This window comes from Seriola dumerili, unplaced genomic scaffold, assembly GCF_002260705.1.
Source record: "Seriola dumerili isolate Sdu_G_001 unplaced genomic scaffold, Sdu_1.0 BDQW01000066.1, whole genome shotgun sequence".
In the NCBI taxonomy this organism is placed as follows: domain Eukaryota; kingdom Metazoa; phylum Chordata; class Actinopteri; order Carangiformes; family Carangidae; genus Seriola; species Seriola dumerili.
In genome coordinates, this window is record NW_019174321.1 from 598,201 (window position 1) to 616,134 (window position 17,934).

The 17,934-nt window shown below is 41.6% G+C and overlaps 1 protein-coding gene across 1 annotated transcript in view; it reads right to left on the reverse strand.

Annotated features, from left to right (window-relative positions):
• LOC111219334 (poly(rC)-binding protein 4-like) overlaps positions 1-17,934 on the reverse strand; it is a 168,210-nt gene that overhangs the window by 29,025 nt on the left and 121,251 nt on the right. The window contains exons 8-11 of the mRNA XM_022741969.1: positions 17,392-17,466; positions 11,593-11,664; positions 541-582; positions 322-400 (exon numbers count right to left, since the gene is read on the reverse strand). Coding sequence (XP_022597690.1) covers positions 322-400; positions 541-582; positions 11,593-11,664; positions 17,392-17,466 — 268 coding nt within the window. The remainder of the gene's footprint in view (positions 1-321; positions 401-540; positions 583-11,592; positions 11,665-17,391; positions 17,467-17,934) is intronic.

The following is a 17,934-nucleotide window of genomic DNA, read 5'->3' on the forward strand; positions in this document are numbered from 1 at the left end:
GTCTCAGATGCTTCGGTGTCGTGATTATTCGATCAGCGCGGCTCTTCTCACCGACCTCCTCCTCCATGTCTATTTGTTAGCCTCGATCAATAAGTCATCAATGGATCAGTGACAATGAATTTTAAGAGCGCTCTCTGCTGGCGCTCAAGCAAACTATTTCAAATGCTCTGTTGAGCTCATAGATTTTAAATTTTGAATTTGGTCATTACAGTTTGAATATTTTGTTTTTCCCATGCTTGAATGGAGAGTTAACCCTAATGTGTGTGTGTGTGTGTGTGTGTGTGTGTGCGTGTGTGTGTGTGTGTGTGTGTGTGTACCTACCAGGCAGAACTTGTGTAGCTGATTGGCTGATGGGTGCCAGGCCTTGTTGCTGCATCGACAACTGGTGGAGTTTCGCTAACTGAGAGAGCAAAAGACAGAAAGAAGACAAGCATGAATTGATGACAGAAATCTAATTAATCATCTGATAAAAGCAAAGTACTCATTGTCATGTTCCTCACGGGAAAACATCTAAATCATTAGACTGTCAGTTTTTTTTACCTCTGAGTGTGGAATGCCGTAGTGGCTTTGTACTGCATATGTCTGGAGGAGAGAAAAAAAAGACAGAAGTGTCAATAAAATCAAGGTTTACATGCAGAAAGGAGGTTTCTGTATCCATGCAACACATTCATGCGCCCAAGGCTGTAATTTCCACTAGGGATGGGAGGTGGGGGCATGTGCCAACCCACTTCTCATAATCCTGTTAATGCAGCAACCCTCACAGTTTCTATTTCTCTAAAAGATTTTTCCAGCTGTCAAATGAAGAGGAGAAAAGACAAGAAATGATAAAAAAAGGTTCCTTTTCGAATTTATCTTGCATTCATATCTTTTTTTTTTTTTTAACCCTGGGCTTCACCTCTCAGGCTACATAGAGACGACTGCCCTCCGTCTGATCGGTGGAGGCTGCGCTTTCAGTCTGAGCAGAGGACACTGCAAACAATGGCCTAACCCGGGGCTTTGAAAATACTGCAAATTTCTCTGCACATCGGTATTATTATTTACAGTCAGTGTTCTCCTTGAAACGCGCGAAGGAAGCAAAGAACAGAGGCATTTGCACGAAGATGGAAATACAACATTTATTTACCATAAAGTAACCAATCCCTGAAGAATCAACGTTAGTGCAGTTGTTTTTCAAATGTGTTAACATCACGGACCAATCAGACCACGGACCCTAGGGTTGCCACCTGTCCTGGTTTTCCCGGGATTGTTCTCTTCTTTTGAGCGACTGTCCTGGAAAATTAATATTCTTTCCCGGGACACGAATTGTCCCGGTTTTTGTGAAAATGCACTTCTAACTTCTAATTTCATAGTTTCAAATAAAATCTCATTTGTTTCCTTCTACTGCTACTCTGTTCTCTTCCTGGTCATGACCAATCCCGTGTCTCTAAACATAATGACAGAATGTGCGACTATTTTGCTTCATGGGTTTCAAACATTTTCTATAATTAAACATATAAAAGCAAAAATCTTATGCTCACACACTCACTTAAATCCTCTTTGCCTGAATTCATGGTAGTGTTGTACCCGTTTCCATAGTGAAAATAAATGATGTGTGAATTCAACAATTTACATAGCATTCCTTTTTTTTGGTCCTTTTAATATTAGATGACCATTACTAAAAAAGCTTGACAGCCAATTTCACAATAATATTTCGCTTGATTTTTTGATATTCTTTTATAATTTCAGTATATTTTTTACCTTTTATTTCCTCCCCCGCTCTAAAACCAAACCCACACTCTTGCCAGTACCTGTGTCACACATCGTTTTATTCTTCTAGATTTTTAATATAGATACAGACGTTGTGATCTCCCACGAAAAACTGTCTCAGCTCCGAAGCTTGATGATAAAGAATGACAGTTCTTCAAGATCTCTGGAGCTCATAACACAAAGCCCATAAAACCATTTAAAAGACCCAGGAAAGCCTGTCAGTTAAAGGTCTTTTCCCTGCACACGCTATTTCTGTACATCTCATCTCCACACTGAGCACAGAGGGAAGCACCTTTTTGTCATAATATCATTAGGATTAATGTTTCCCAACGCTCCACTCTGCAGCACAGAGACAATAGAGGAGTTTCTAAAAACACTCTCACTCCAACATCCGTCCTGGCTGAATCTCCTGTGACTCCTGCCTCCGTTGCCTTGTTAGAGCGCCTGTGTTTATCTCTCCAAGATCATGATTTAAAGAGTTTTTAGAGGCCTTTCCAAATCCCAGACTGAACTTCAAAGAGAACAAACACCTCCATAGGCAATGCATGATACAGGGAGAGGGGTTGGGGCTGAGTGTGTGTGTGTGTGTGTGTGTGTGTGTGTGTGTGTGCAGGCACAGGGACAAAGTTGGTGTGCATGCGTGCAGAGGACTTGCGTGTGCGTGAGAGAGATATTTTGTGCGTTTGTGTGTCTCCCTGAGGTTCACCGCACCTTATATAACAGATTTCACAGTTGTTATCCTTGACGCAGTCTGCATTGCCACTGCTGCTGAACTTTTGACTCCTGATGCTAACTCAGGGATGTGGAGAACAGGATGTTTGCAGCAGCAGAAAAAAAAGAAAAAGAGAGGTGGCTACAAGCTAAATCGACCTGGGTGTGCTTGGCCTCCTTGATTCTATAATATCTCTCTCCGTCATCTGCAGATATGCTGGTAAATATTTATGCACGGTGGCGAACCTGTGAGTCTCCATCACACGCCTGAATCCAAATGGTCCATGCAGGCCCTTACTCAAAAAATAAATGCTGAACAGCTTAATGCAGCATGAATCAGAGACGCAGCAGCAGGCAGGAGGAGCTGCTGCACTTCTGCTCCCACGTTTATGAGTCTCAGTAAAGGACGTCACTTCTAACTGCAATAAAATTCCCTGTGGTCCTCTCCGAGTAAAAGTGCTTATTTTTGTTAAGGAAACGACTACTACAGTATTTGTGCTGATATTTAGGAGAGGAGGGTTAACCTGTTAGGAGCTGAGTCTGAGGCAGAGACACGCTCTTTTTACTGGGTAAAATGCAGCTGTGCAACACCGATGATTCTGTTACCTCAGCAGTAATAAATCCAGCTGTTATTGAAGCGCCTCATTAACACATTCTCTGTGAGAGTGGACTAATGGTTTTGATTTGAGCAGTCATATCCCTCCTGGCTGGACGTCATGATGGATCTCAACTTAACTACAGCAGGCGATACGTATTAATGGTCGTTTGTTCCACCCCTCTGATACGACCCACAGGAGTGTCTCCTGACAAAGCTCCTCTGCGGCGGCTGGTTACAATAATAAACGCTTGGACTGTACCGACAGTGGCGTATTGGGAGTTTCGTCGCCGTGGTTACAGTAATAAACGATATTGGCTTGGTTAGGTTTAGGCGCGAAAAGGATGTCCCGTAACGAAGGCTCCAACTGGTGGATCGTTCGTGGCCCTTCGCTGTCTTCGTGGACACAGCTGTAATTTGGGTTAAAATGAGTACTTCCTTAATATTAGACGATCTTTGTTGTCATGGTTACAATAATAACAACATGTCGCCAAACAACGAAACGTAACTACAGGTCACCACAATAACCTGCTTTTTTACAGGACAGCAGCGTCTGCACATATCACCTTGTGAAGTAGTTACTCTACTTATTTTCCCTCGACACATTAAACCTTTTTTTCATTTTCTGCATTTTGATTTTTACCCTTTAATACTCCAAATCCTTACTATCACAAGATCTACATTGTTATGGCTGTGGAGCGTTGATCAATGCCACGCTCTCTCCTTCACTTTGCTGTAAATCTGTTTAATGAGAATTGAAACAAATCAAGTGTTTCCCTCTCTGAGGCCATAATAGCCAACATTTTAAAGCTGTCTTGTCTTGTGGGTCAGACACGTTCCAGCTGTTTAATCCTCTGGATGTTATAATGAATCTTGTCGGCCTTCAGGAACGCCTGCTCTTCAGTATTAACGACGGTTGGTGGAGCTCAACATCAAGCATGATAATGACCCTTTCAAAACTCAAATGTTATTAATACATATATTAATTAACAATGCAAGCCTCTCATGAATATTTATCAGTTTCTTAATATAGAAGGGATCCGAGATGAAGTGTGCAGGGACAAATGAGCAACAAACAACAAATGGAACCATGTTGGAGCAGCTGGAAATTCAATCATTTGTCCTTTAAAGCTTTTAAAGGTCCAGATTTTAAAATGTCAGTGTTTTATTTGAAGTGTTGATCAATAAGAAGATATATTTGTGGTTTTAAGAATCAAAAACCATCTCAATGTAGTTCCTCCTCTCTCAGGCTTCTCTCTGGAGCTCTAGTAACAACAGCTCGGTCAGCCAATCAGAAGAGAGGAGGCTCTGAGCCTCTCTTCTGATTGGCTGACTGATCCAATGAGTGATCCAATAAAAATATAGCAGATTTCAGGTAAAACACTCAGAGAAACCAAATCCTGCAAAGATTGGAAGTTGGGTCCAGGTGGGCGGGGCTTGGTGACTGCTTTGTTGTGACATCACAAAGTTCCAGAAGTCCTGACGGCTGGTTTTAAGGCTCAGTTTCTGAATACAGGCTGTGTGCATTTCTCTGTGGACTGAGGCTTTGATACTTTCACAGTATTAATATAGAAGCTAGACCTGATCTATAATCACACTACACATGGACAGAGACCTGCAGACTATATGAGACTTACAATTACAATTACTTACAACAAAAAATGTACATTAAAAATGTAAGAAAAAGGGTGGGAGTCACGAAAACTTACGATCTGTATCCATATGTGTTTATATCACAAACATATCATTATTTGGATTTATACTTAAACTTATTAGAAATTCTGCTCCTACATTGAATAGTTTTCTACATTTACATTCCTCATCATCTGTATTCAAATAAAAAAAAGAAAGAGAAAAAAAGAAGATGAATCCAAACTGAGACAACAAGCTGTTTAACTGAATAGAACAGAAGCTTTTAACGGTCAAATTACACGATTCCTTTAAAACCAGATTAAAATTAAACTGGTTGCTGAAGCGTCTATGATAAAAACAAAAAAGGAGAGCTATTGAAAAAATGGCCTACAACAGCTTTTTGGGGTCATATTGCATTAAAACGAGGTTGTGCATGCGGAGGAAAGAGGTCCAGATGAAACTGAATTTTCTCATAAAATAGAAGGGCTATTGATAAAAATATCTGAAAGGCTTCCTTTGGCCCTTCAGCGTGTACGTTTAATACTTCAGCTCCTCAGTCTCCTGTCTATTGTCAGTTTGCACAGAGTGTCAAAATAAGAGTCAAGGTAAAAATAAGACCTGTGGGAACATGAGTCGAGCTTTAATGTGGTAGAAACTGATGAAAAGATGTTGAGGATGAACCGCTTGCAAATGTCTAAATACTGAACCTAAAACCAGCTACACCTCCATGTTTTACATTTAGATAAAATGTGCATCATATTACCAGTGCTTCCTGTTCACACTGCACGGACAGAGATCACATGGATTGAGTTTGATTATGAGGAAAAAGTCTGAATGTGACGTTTATGAGAAAAGAACTGAAGTTTCTTAAATGATTTCTGAACAGGTTTATGGAGACGTCATGTCAATCAGGTGACATGTTGTGGAAGAAGGGAGCTTTTTTCAAAGGTTTATCTGTTGATTTTTTACCTGATGTTAACTGCAGCTACAATTTAAAGTCCCTAACTAGATCTAACACTAGTCTCCAAACTTATTCTCACTCGGTTGTCTACTTACTTCTTCACTCACTTCATGTGCTTAATGTCTGCCAGCGTTCAAATGCGTCATCGCAGCTAATTTCCATTTGATCGTATCAGTGAGAAATCCTCACAGCTATAATCTGGAAATAAAGATTAATGCTAAATCCCAGAAAACATGACGACGGCTGATGAATCTGTCAACAGGAAGCAAATGAGTGATTTTACCCACAAGCTCCATGTAAACAGATGATGCCCTCATCTCTCTCTCTGCCTCCCCTCTGTGTGACTGTGGCCTAAATAATGAATTAAAAGCATTAATCACCTCGCACAGCCTCTTCACTCCGCACTAACTCTCCTCCGTCGTTCTCCCAAACCTCTTCTTTTCATCTACTTTTCTCTTTTCTTTCCTCTGTCTGTCTCTTTCTCCTCTGTCCAAATTTTTTCTTCCCTTTATTCTTATCTCCCTCCATCAAACACATCACCTCACACTTCACTGCCTTTTATTTTTAGTTTTCCTGCTTCTGTCTGAAACCTGAGGCAGCCATATTGGAAGGTACTTGAACGGTGGCTTTCAGCAGCTGATTGTCTTTCAGAAAGGTTAAGCCTCTTCTCTCCCCCACAGAATGAAACAGATTTTGTACCATTATTAAACCAGAAATGATCCCGCTAGTTGATGGAAACATCAGTTTTGGGCTGGCAGAATCAGTCACTTAAAGGAAGTGTCTCAAAACCCACATCTGGCCTTAGGAACCAAGACGACAGCTTTTACACCTGGTGCCTGATTCGCCTGAACGCTGCCGTGACCCAGTTTTAGTGAGATTTAGTCTGGACGGGCAGAAACAAGAGACACACACCCACGTTCACTTCCTGATCGGGTCTTATCGGTCACAACGTACCCCTCCCTCATTCTCATCCAGCTGTTGGAGCCAGTTGTGGTTGTGAGAGAGATTTGCCACAACTGGAGAGTTTATCCACTTTCCTCCTCCCTTCTCTCAGACTCTCGCTCTCTCTCTCTCTCATTCTCTACCTGTCATGTCCGCCCTCCTTCTCTCCTCCCATCAGTCCCGTGGAGCCTCCATTAGCTAGTGTTACTGTTGCTTTAACTGACACTCCCAAGGCCCTGTGCCTGACAAACAGTGTTTCTCTCTCTCTCACACACACACACACACACACACACACACACACACACACACACACAACACACCACTTAGCTAAAGTTGTCTCTCCAGCACCCTGAGCTGTCAGGGTGCTGGAGAGTGTGATGGAGTAAAGTGGTCTTCTGTTCTACACGTCCGTCTCTCTCTCTCTTTCTGTCTTTTAACCCACACGTCCATTTGTCAGCCTGTCTGCACGTCTCCGTCCGTCCGCCGCTTCTGTCCGGCGACGTGTCTCTCAAGACGTACGGTTAATCTGAACTTAAGTCACTCAGCCACATGGTTTGGCCCCTGTATCATTTAACCTTCGGCGAGTTTGCGTGTTCGGGGTGTTGCTCGGCGAGTTGATGGTTTCGCCTCTTAATTACAAAAGTCAGTCAGTTCACCTTCGCCTGCAATTCAGCCAGTGAAGGGAACACGACACAGAGCTGGACTATAAATCAATGTTACAGCGAAATCAAGAAATGCAACAAGAACTCATCAGGGATTTTTAGATTGTAATATATTCATGAAGCTTAAGAGAGAGTTGACTTCTCCTCAGTTTTATTTGACTGATTCAGAGGAATTAAAATCAGCGTCAGCACCTGATGAGTCCTGACACACAAAATCTAGTGAAAAGGCTTCGGGTTTGGGTCGGGCTCATACTCGCATCCACGATTTGATATTTACATTATTTTTGGCCGTCCAGCATTAGCAAATAGCTCCTTTTAGTCATGTAGCATCTTTTTACAGCACAGTTCAAAGTTCAAGAAAGCAGAAACTAATGAATACAGAATTAAAAAAAATCTAAATAAAAAAAAAGAAAAAACATCCATGTGAATTTGAAGGCAAAAAAAGTATAAACCTTGAAGCGCAGAACGACAAAATACTGGAAACAATAGAGACTGAAATTGATGATTAGTGCCTGCAGGCAGATAATAACAATCATAATAGTCAAAAAGAACATTTGGAAAAACATGGAGGCCCTTCAATATTCTGTCTGTCTGAACTCGTAGAAAATAAAATAAGTTCAACCAGTAGATCTTTTAGTATTACCTGAGTTTATTCACCGCATTATTTTGTAGAAATTAGGTCACATTTTTAGAGGTTAAACAAAGTGATTGCTACATCACTACAGTCTTCTACTTCCTGCCCAGTTTAGCTTCACTGCTAACATTAGCTATCAGTGCCAGACCATCACGCTCTGGACCGATCCAGCAGTTTTCAGAGATGAAGGCAGAGGATGTGTACTGCGGGCACATACATGAAAAGTATTTTAATGTGTGAGGAATATTTTATTGCCCCCAGGCTGGACTCTCAGACCGACATGAAATAAATGTGTAAGCAATGATTGCTGGTTCACCGCCTGGTTTGAAGGACACTTGGCTAATAATGGTGACACACTCTCTCTGCAGCTGGGAACAGACCTCAGAACGTTCAGTTATGGATAGTCTAATCTAAACACCCCGCCTTGCCCTTGACATGAAAGCTATTTGTGCAGCAGTGTTTGCAGAGTGCACGGTTCACTGGGGGGGAAACTAGTCGGGAAAGAGTCAATTTAATTGAATTCATCTCCGTAATTTAGTTTGAAGTGCTAAAAAAAACAAAACAAAAACAAAATCACAAGCTTCATTTATGAATGCAAACCCATACATGTTCATTCTGATGATTATAGGGCAACTCAACAATAAAGATATCCAAGCACATAAAGACGTCGAAAGAAGATTTGACAACCAGGAAATGGTAAATGTCAAAGTCACATTTAAAGGCTGATATCTAATTATTATTTTTTTTCAAGAGAAAATGTAGATAAAAGCCACAAGATTGGGTTTAACAGAACTGTATGATCAGAGCTGACCTACACTGTGATGTACTGCCAGCATCCAGACAATTCATCACACTGTCCTGAAGCAGCTCTGAGAGATTAATGGTAAAAAAAAAAAAAAAAAAATCAGCCCATCTGCTTGTTTCTTGGTGCAGGTGCAATGGAGAAAAAAAAAAAAAAGAAAAGCATAAATTGATGCAAAAATGAACTCTTGATTAACTCTTAAAAAAAAAACAACAAAAAAAACCCCAACAACAATTACATGATCGTATTCATACCCTCACTCTCTGCATGTTTAAAAACTGCATCAAAGGCCTGGGTGCTGGGCGGTGGGGGTGAACATCTGTTAGTGCGAGACCACGCGGGGGGACACGGGGACACTGATCACTGAACAAAGCAGCGTGGGTACAGCGACGTGCCCTCCCGCCGCGCTGATGGTCGGAGCTAACCAGCCATGGGATCTCTGAGAGGACAGGGAGCTGCCGCCGTCGGCAATCATACCCGTCTGATTGAGATAACAGATGCTCAGACCGAAAACCGGAACAGTGTGTTGACAACAACGCAAGGGGCCGCGACGGTGGCGGCGTGTTGCTTCAGGATACTGTGAGATATTAAGTACAACCAAGGAGGTCTTACCCCGACCTTTCCAGACTCGTGGCCCACTTGAAAATCTCAAAAACGTTGGAGGCCCACATCCAACCCCGTAACTATACACAGGGATCACCGTCTGTCTCTTTCCTTTTAATTCTTCCTGTTGCTAACCAGATATCCATTTTGATACTCACAGTTTTTAGCATGGATGTAAATCTCAGAATGGGAGAGTCTATGAGTTTTTAAACATTTTATGTTTTTAAAGATCATTTTGTTTTAAAACATCTAAAAATATCATTCATATCTTTTCATCAAAATTGTAGTGTTTCGGTAATGATTTGTCGGCCGGCTTGCGATACCTTCGCGGCCCACAGGTTGAGAAGCCGTGGTCTAAAACACTACACAGAGGTGTTGTGTAATCGGCTCTCTGGTGTGTGCGTGGGTGAGTCGTCACCGTGTGAGTTTATGAGACCGGTCGCCGGCTCTGAACGTCTCGTTACGCTCAGTGGAAAAGAACGGATCAGCCGGTGCTCTGCTTCCATCTCCAAGGAGACACACAGAAGCTCATTTTGAGCAGCAAAAAGCATTTTGTTTTGTTGGAAATGTCACTTGCACGGTGTGATTATAGTGCAAAAGAAAAAAAAAAAAGCATTCAAAATAATACCAGGAAAATCACTTATCACCTCTCAGACTGCATCATGACTCTTTTGTACTTCCCCGGCGCCCCACTTCCTGTACTGAATCATTAGCATCGTGTGAAGACATTTTCAAGCCTGTTTGAGCACAACATGCTTGACGGTTGCTCCCTCTTGTACCTCAGATTGGAGCACACAAAATTACCCTTTGAATTTTCCCATTTCATCCTTGCAGTTACAGCAGAACGTCTGCACGGCCGTTTTACAATCTGCTCCATGCTCATTTTGGTCTCCGGGCTGCTTTCAGAGCGGTCAGAAAAAAACAAACCTTAATAATATTTAACAGACTGTGTTTCTGGTTGGTTTAGGTGCCGCGTGTTTGACAGCTGATTTCTCTGCTTTTAACTCACCAGGCAGAATAAAACTGATACGACAGGAGAAGCTGCTGCCTTTGTTTATCTGTTTTGACTTCTTTTGTTTCTTGAATCTCTTCCCTCGCTTTTATCTTCCTCCCTTATCTTCCTGCGTAAGTATTTTTTTCTGTCAAGCCAATCTCCATTTGTCACCTTCCTTCCCTTTTCATTCTTCCTTTTTATCTCTTTGTTTTCATTCTTTCCTTCATGGTCATCATCTTCACTCAGCCTTGGCTACCACATAACTGCATTTTCTATCTTTCTTTCATGTGAAAAAGAAGAGGAGTCATATTTATTGACCCTCTCGATGCAGAGGTGTTAATCTGGGATCCTTGACCACTCTGACCATGTGAGCGATGCCGCTGCAGCCGTGTGTGAATTTACAGCGAAGCGCCGGTGTGATTGAACTCAGGTCCTGTGGTTTTTGTCCCTGGCTCGATGGAGGTTGGTTGTTTATCTGCACAGCTCAGGGTGTGATATGAAGGGATGTCTTCCACAAACCAGACAAAAATTCAGACAGGATGTTCAGAGGCGACGCATTAACTCGTTGTGACATTTTGCATCTATAGACATTTTTGGTTTTATAAACGAGACGTTTAAATGCCTTTGTTTATAATCTGTGATTTGAAAACTCTGTGTCTCAAATTGGATGTTTGAGTACACGGTGTACTCACTGTACTCACTGTACTCACCGCTCATGTGCACTGATCGGAAATGACGATCGCAACATGTGACCGCGATTGTTGCCCGTAAAATGAAAATTTTTACTTTTCATGCGACATGAAAATTAGGCCGCCATCGCCGCCAACGACGTGTCCTCCTTTTCACGAGTTTAAAAACACGTCAGGCTGCTTCAGAAGCTGTTTAGCCGACTTCAACTGCCAGCACAGTTCGTCCTCTGGTTTCATAATTCTGACTTTATCAGCTACACTGTGTCTTCTCGTCTGTTGCATCAACTTTTAGGGTTAATTTTCATGATTCTAGTGCAACAATTTGCCGTATTTGTTCTTTTTTTAAAGCGATTACGTACCTAATATTTATAATAAAGAAACTCAATCATCAAAGAAGCCTCTGTTTTCAGCACAAGTACTTTTACTTTTTGTACTTCCTCCTCCGCTGGATCTTTCACATTCAACAGGGAATGAAGGTTGAAGGTTTGACCGTATTTCATTATTACACGATTGTGTGTAAGTGGTTTCACACCTTTCAAAGCCTGCGTCAAAAAAAAAAAGGCTGAAGTGATGAAGTGACCTTTGACCCCCCGTCACTTTGCCCCAGGCGGCCATACTCACTTGCTGCAGGTCCACTCCTCCCTGTGCCACTGAGAACAGGGGGTGAGAGCCGAAGTCTGACGCCTCGAACACCTTCAGCCGGCACAGAGAGACACAAACACAGTCAACACTCGAGTTAGAGCTCCACTCATCACACTTAAACAACCTTGTCAACTGCAGAACAACCCCAATAAACCAAGTCATTCACAGATCCCCGCCACAATTCATGAGGATAAAGCTGACACTGGTGTTTGTGCTCATAACTATAAAGCTGTTATAAACCCTAAATATCAATGACTAAAGGTTGGCTTCAACCAACATGTGCCATTAAATGACAATTCTGTCGACAGTATATTTAGTCAGGGGGTGTCAGTGTCGCTGCGCACGCTGCTGCTCAGTGTAGTGAGGCAGCCCAGTAACACAAAAACAGTAAGAAGTTTATTTAGTTTCCTAGTTATTGGCATAAGAGAAGAGGAGCTTGTACAGGTGTGGTGTGGCACTGCTGCAGCAGAGATACAGCGGCCATCTTTGGATCAGGGAACTTTGTGCCAATTTTTCTTTTACCGGGGAATATGTCAAAGCAAGGCAACTTTATTTTATATGAAGACAGAGGCAATTCAAACTGCTTAGGGCAAAGAAATGCATTAGAACACATGAGAACAATAACGAGCTGAATAATATCAAATTGGAATATAATGAGGTTTTAGGAATGAAATCAAATAAATAAATAACCCTAAGACATAAAAGGCCAGAAATACAGTTACAGTGCTGTGACAGTGCAGCGATAAGATCCCCCCTAAATTAAATAAAAGAAGTCAAAGTGAAACAAAGAGGCCGATCAATCAGTTTTAAAGATGAATTTCTAAGGCATTTTTGCCTTAGTTGGACATTTGATAGTGAAGAGTCACAAACAGGAAATGAGGGGAGGGAGGGATGACGTGACTCGACCTGATTTTAACCCTGCGTCGGCTGTAACCCGACTAGTTTTAGAATTGGACAAAAATATTTCTGCCGGATATTTCTCCCCTTTCAACACTGTCGACCAGGGCTACGTTCAGCGCCACCACCGCATCATGTTCATCGTTAGTCGAGTATAAAAGTTGCAGCTTATTAAAGGTGAAACGTCAGTTAACACAACCCAAAAGCTTCATAAAAATGCACCGAGTCAGACGTGCTGGGTTCATATTCTTCTGTCATATAAAAAAAAAAACGTATTTGGGTCCGAGGTCGTTGAGTGATTTATTAACCTGCTGCGACACTTTAAAACCTGTTCTGTTATTAACTGGGAGCTAATGTGACGATGTGAGAGCAGGAGAAATGCGCTCAGCTCTCCTGTTTCTTGTTAAAACTGTGGCAGCAGCGTTTTGAACGTGCAGCAGGTGTTAAACGGGAACACAGGAGAAGAGAGCACAGTCCATCCTGCTGGAAATGAAGGCTCCTCCACACACGAGACCTCTGACTCTTACTATTTGTTGAGATGATAAAATGCTGATTTGGTATTTGCCTTGATGTGGCAAACCTGAGTCTATTCAGTCACCAACATTTCTAACTTGAGCTTTTGACTTTGCACAGCTGCTACTGGAAGAAACTTTGCAATGTGCCATGGAGTTAACTGTGAACTTCTTTCACTGAATCGCCTCTCTAGTGCAATATTGATTTGACTTTTCAGATGTGGAGATGTGAGGATGATTTTTAAGCCCTAAGGTCGCTGAAGCTCAATTTGAACTTGTTCTCAATATTCGGGACATGTTTATTCCAGTGTCGACTGCAGTGACACCTTAGAGCCTCACGGTGTTCATCCAGAAATAACCGAATGCCCCAAGACAACAGCGACGAGAGACATCCAACCACAGGCGAGTAACTCTCCAAACAATATCTGTTACAGTCCAATGATGTGTGACCAAGTACAGACAGATCTCAGTTGTGCCACTCTCTCAGGGAAAATCATCCATAGCTCACACTGACCAAATGACAACCTGCACCACCGCGCTAAGCTTCAATGCACCGCTGGGGCTCAATGCACACAGCAAGATTTCTTCAACCAATTAAGCATTTGAGTTTCCGTCCCTGAAAACTCTTCAGAGCTCAAGGTACTTTGAGAAAACCTACAGGGAAAAATCGTTAAAGATGAAGGATGTTTTTTTTTTTTTTTTAAACTTTTGTAATATTTGAGCAGAACGGGCTAATTAGGGCTAAAGCAGGTCAGTATATCTGGATCGCTCAAATTCAACCTCAATTTAATTGTCTCACAGTACTTTACAAGATCAGGGCAAAAAAAAAGAAGAGAATAAATCAAGTTCATTTTTTTCATACCAGTTGATATAAATCAGCCTGGTGTAAATTAAGTCCCTATTTCCCATGAGCTTAAAATAAGATTCAGAATCTGCCGTGCTTGCGGCTCTGTGAGGCTGCCTTTAGGTACAGTGGTGCTTTAAGCTAAATGATAATGTAAGCATGTGTGCAGGTATAATGTTTACCGTGTTCCTCATCTTAGTACAGCTGAACCAGGCCGATGGGAATGTCATTAGTTCTGCAGGTATTTAGTCATAAACCAAAGTACTGGACAAATTAAAACGTCGACCTGATGATGGCGCTAGAGAGAATCATCAAAGTTATTAAGCTTCATCCTGATGGGATAAAAATGTCTGAACCAATTTCCCATCCAATAAAAGTCAAGACATTTTTCTCAAAATCATAAAAGTCAACCTCACGAGGGCGCTGAAGGAAAAGTCTACGGATCACCAAAGTCGTAAGGACACCATGACCTGCTGGTGGCGCTAGATGGACGGTCGGGGGATGTTGAAAGTCGTTGGGATTCATCGTCTCGACACTGTGGGTATTTGTGCAAAACTTCGTGGGAATAGTTGTTGTGATATTTCAGTCTGGACCAAAGTGTTGGACGGACCAACTGACAGGCCGACAAACCAAAAACAGCGATGATGCCAGGCTAAAGCTAAAAGCTAAAGGCTAAAGCTAAACAAATCAATCCTGTCAAATGTTCAGCCACGGAGCTGATATGTTGGGGAGGAACACGTGATGACCATTTACAGTATTCATTACCCATCTGTTTCGTGCTGGCGTTTCAGTACCTTGTTTACCGATGATAGCGCTTTAGATTTAAGGTTGTTGTGACTGTTGAGCTTACGCTTTCTGTGTCCGCAGAGGGAACGCTCGTCTCTCCCATCTTAACCAATCCGACCTTTGATATCAAACCATTTGATATCAAACCACCAGCTTGGACAGTTCTGGGAAGACTACCATATAATCTGTTTCAATCAAGGGGACTGGGTATCGAACCTCGAGACTTTCATGGACCGAACAAATTGGTTCGATACTATCGAGGATTGAAAAAGCTCTTGCTGTTCGATACCTAATTTCGACACCTAGAGAGTAAATGATTAAACCTCAGAGTCACAGTATCGGCATCAGTACTGATAGTGAACATTTTTGAACGATTTCCCAGCCCTAATTGTGATTGGGTTACTAATACGTTGCCAAGCAATGTAACTAATTGACAGTATATTGAAGTTTCTAATTAGCTTATTCAGAAAATGTTTTGCAATCAGTGTTTATATCAGGTTCTCTCGAGCCCCTGGGATCCTAAAAAAAGCATCCGGTCATTACTTTTTACGACAACATTTGGTTGTAAATTGATGTAAATAAAGGTAATCTTGTTTGTTTTTTTTTTCTCCAGTCTTGACTGCATTACCTGAGTCACACGATCTAATTGCCTAAATAAGTGCCGTACGGTAATCAATTAAGTCGCTGCCATAATCGGCTTCTGCTCTGAACGGCCCCAGCAGACGTTGTAATCAACAGAAATGGGCGTTGATGTGATTATATTGAGGAGCAGTCACAGCAGCCTCAGGTGGGATCACGGTGGAACAGGTGAGAAGAAGAAAAAGCTTCTTCTCTTCTTCCTTTTTTTATTTATTTTTTGTATTCATGATGTTTTTCGTCTTTACAGTTTATTTTGACACAAGAAATGTGTAGAATTGTAGAAGTAGGAAACTACAGTACATGCAGACAAAACAATCAGGCACCTCATACAATGAGACGGTCCTGACTGGGCGTTTCCATGGTAACTCGCGTTATCACTCAGCTTACTGCAGCTATAGCATTTCAAGTATTTATTTAAAGGATAACACTGTTGTTATTCTACATTTTTTTCTCATTGTGACCAACTCCATCATTTGTTCCTTCATCACCACGAACACCGTCCTGCTGCTGTAAACACTCACTACAGCACCGTGTGTGGATTAATCCGCTGCTGAAAATAGTCCCCAGCAAATGCACTATTTCCTCCTGTTTGAGAATTATCTGTTCAAAACTGCAGTGATCGACTGTTTTAGGAAATTACTGAGCCTCCTTTAAAGATTTAAATTATATATTTGTGTTGTGTTTAATGTATTTTCTTTTCGGTAAAAAAGAAAAGGAAAAGACAGCTACAGACGGAGGAGGGATTGTTGACTTTTACTTTTTTATTGGATTTCTGATTATAATAATAAAAAATACAACATTGCCAGACTTATCATTTAACGTTAATGAGAAATAGTGGAAATAAATGAAAAGCAAATTGTGACTGTTTTTTCTGTGTAACAATTTTTCTAACGGTTTAAACTGTCGTCTGAGCGACTCCGTTCTTTAGTTTTTAATTTTAAGGCAACAAAGTGACTCTGGATGTAATCTTCTTCAGACCCTCGTCAGACACTGCAGCTCCATGAGTCTGCAGAACTGCACTTTTATAAGCTTTTAAACCCAACTTTTAAAAAACCTTTACCTCTACAAAATACGTCTATAAGATCCTCACTGACATCTATTATATCCTGGAGGAGGGATCCCTCTTTCTGAGGTTTCTTCTTTTATTTTTCCTCCCACTAAAGTTTCTTTAAGTCAGATTCAGTTCAATGTCTTTTAATATTTCTTGCCCTTATATTGACACCATGATAAATCCATATTAATCGGTTTGTGTAAATAGCTCAATGTTGAGACGCTGGTTCTAACTGTCATATTATATCATACACACACACACACACACACACACACACATTAGAAACACACGCAACGTACTACCATTACTTCTCCAGCATCCATACGCACATCTCACTGATGAATAGTCATGATTTGTAATGAATAAACATGAAAAAGCCTCGTTTGTTTCCTGTCAGATGGGCGGTGACAGGAGCTGCCTTTCACCATGCATGACCTATCAAATAAGTGTATGTGTGTGTGTTTGTGTGTGTGTGTGTGTGTGGGCATTCTCTCTATAACATTCAAATTGCAAACTAAAGCAAATTTTCTTGACACTAAATTATGTATCGGCTCATTCATCCATCCATTCCTCCGTCGCCTCCTCGGTCCTCCCCTACATCCATCCATCCATCATTTCTTCCTCCCTCTCTAGATCCCCTCCGTCCACCCACCTATCCGACCCATTAATCCATCCACCCGTGCCTTTCCCTCCACCTTCCCTTCCTCTCCTCCTTCCACGCTTCCTTCTGTCATCCCTCCTTCCTCTCCCTTTGTCTATAATTCAGATTTTACACGCCTCCATCCATCTTTCCCTTTATTCATCCAATTAACTATCATACTCTCTTACCTTCTTCTTCTTTACCTTTCTCCTTTCATCACTGGATACCCTCCCTAGAACCTGCATGAGTCAGTAAGCTCCATCCATCATCTCGCAGCCTGCTGATTGAACTTTTTTTCTGACGGTATATTCAGTGTTTTACTCCTGTGTTGTTATGTCTTATCTGGTGGCCCTGATGATGCCGCATGATTTCCCCCCATTCGGTCATGATCGCCCTCCATCCTGCTTACCTGGTTTCCTGCCAGCAGCACGGTTCCCGGGGTCGGGCTGGGTCGGTATGGAATAGTTGCTCCCTTCGGCGGCGACTGCAGAGACGGAGAGCGACGGAGGAGGGGTTTTGGAAAAGGGAAAAGGAAACAGAAGAAAGCGAGAAAATGAGGAATCAGGGCCCACATCCATCAAGTCAGGAGGAAATCAGGCGGAAGGAGCCAAAAATCCTCAGAGTGATGCATATATTTCTTACTTTCAGGTCTAGGAGTTCAAGTGTTTTATTAACTTTTGCTGACTTCGGAAATGACTTCTCTCTCCTCTATCGCCTCATAAAGATAACATGCTCGACTGAGGGTAAAATTAATTATGAATTGTTCAGATATTTTTATTTTGAACAGGTAAAATCTGACACAGGGTCTTATCTCTTTCACATTATTGCAGAACTACCGTGTGACATATTGTTATGATATAACACAGAAATAAATCTCTTACTTTTACTTCAGTTATCAGATTGTCCTTGTGGCACTTTGGTGTTTTGATGTGCACATTTCTTATGTAATTTG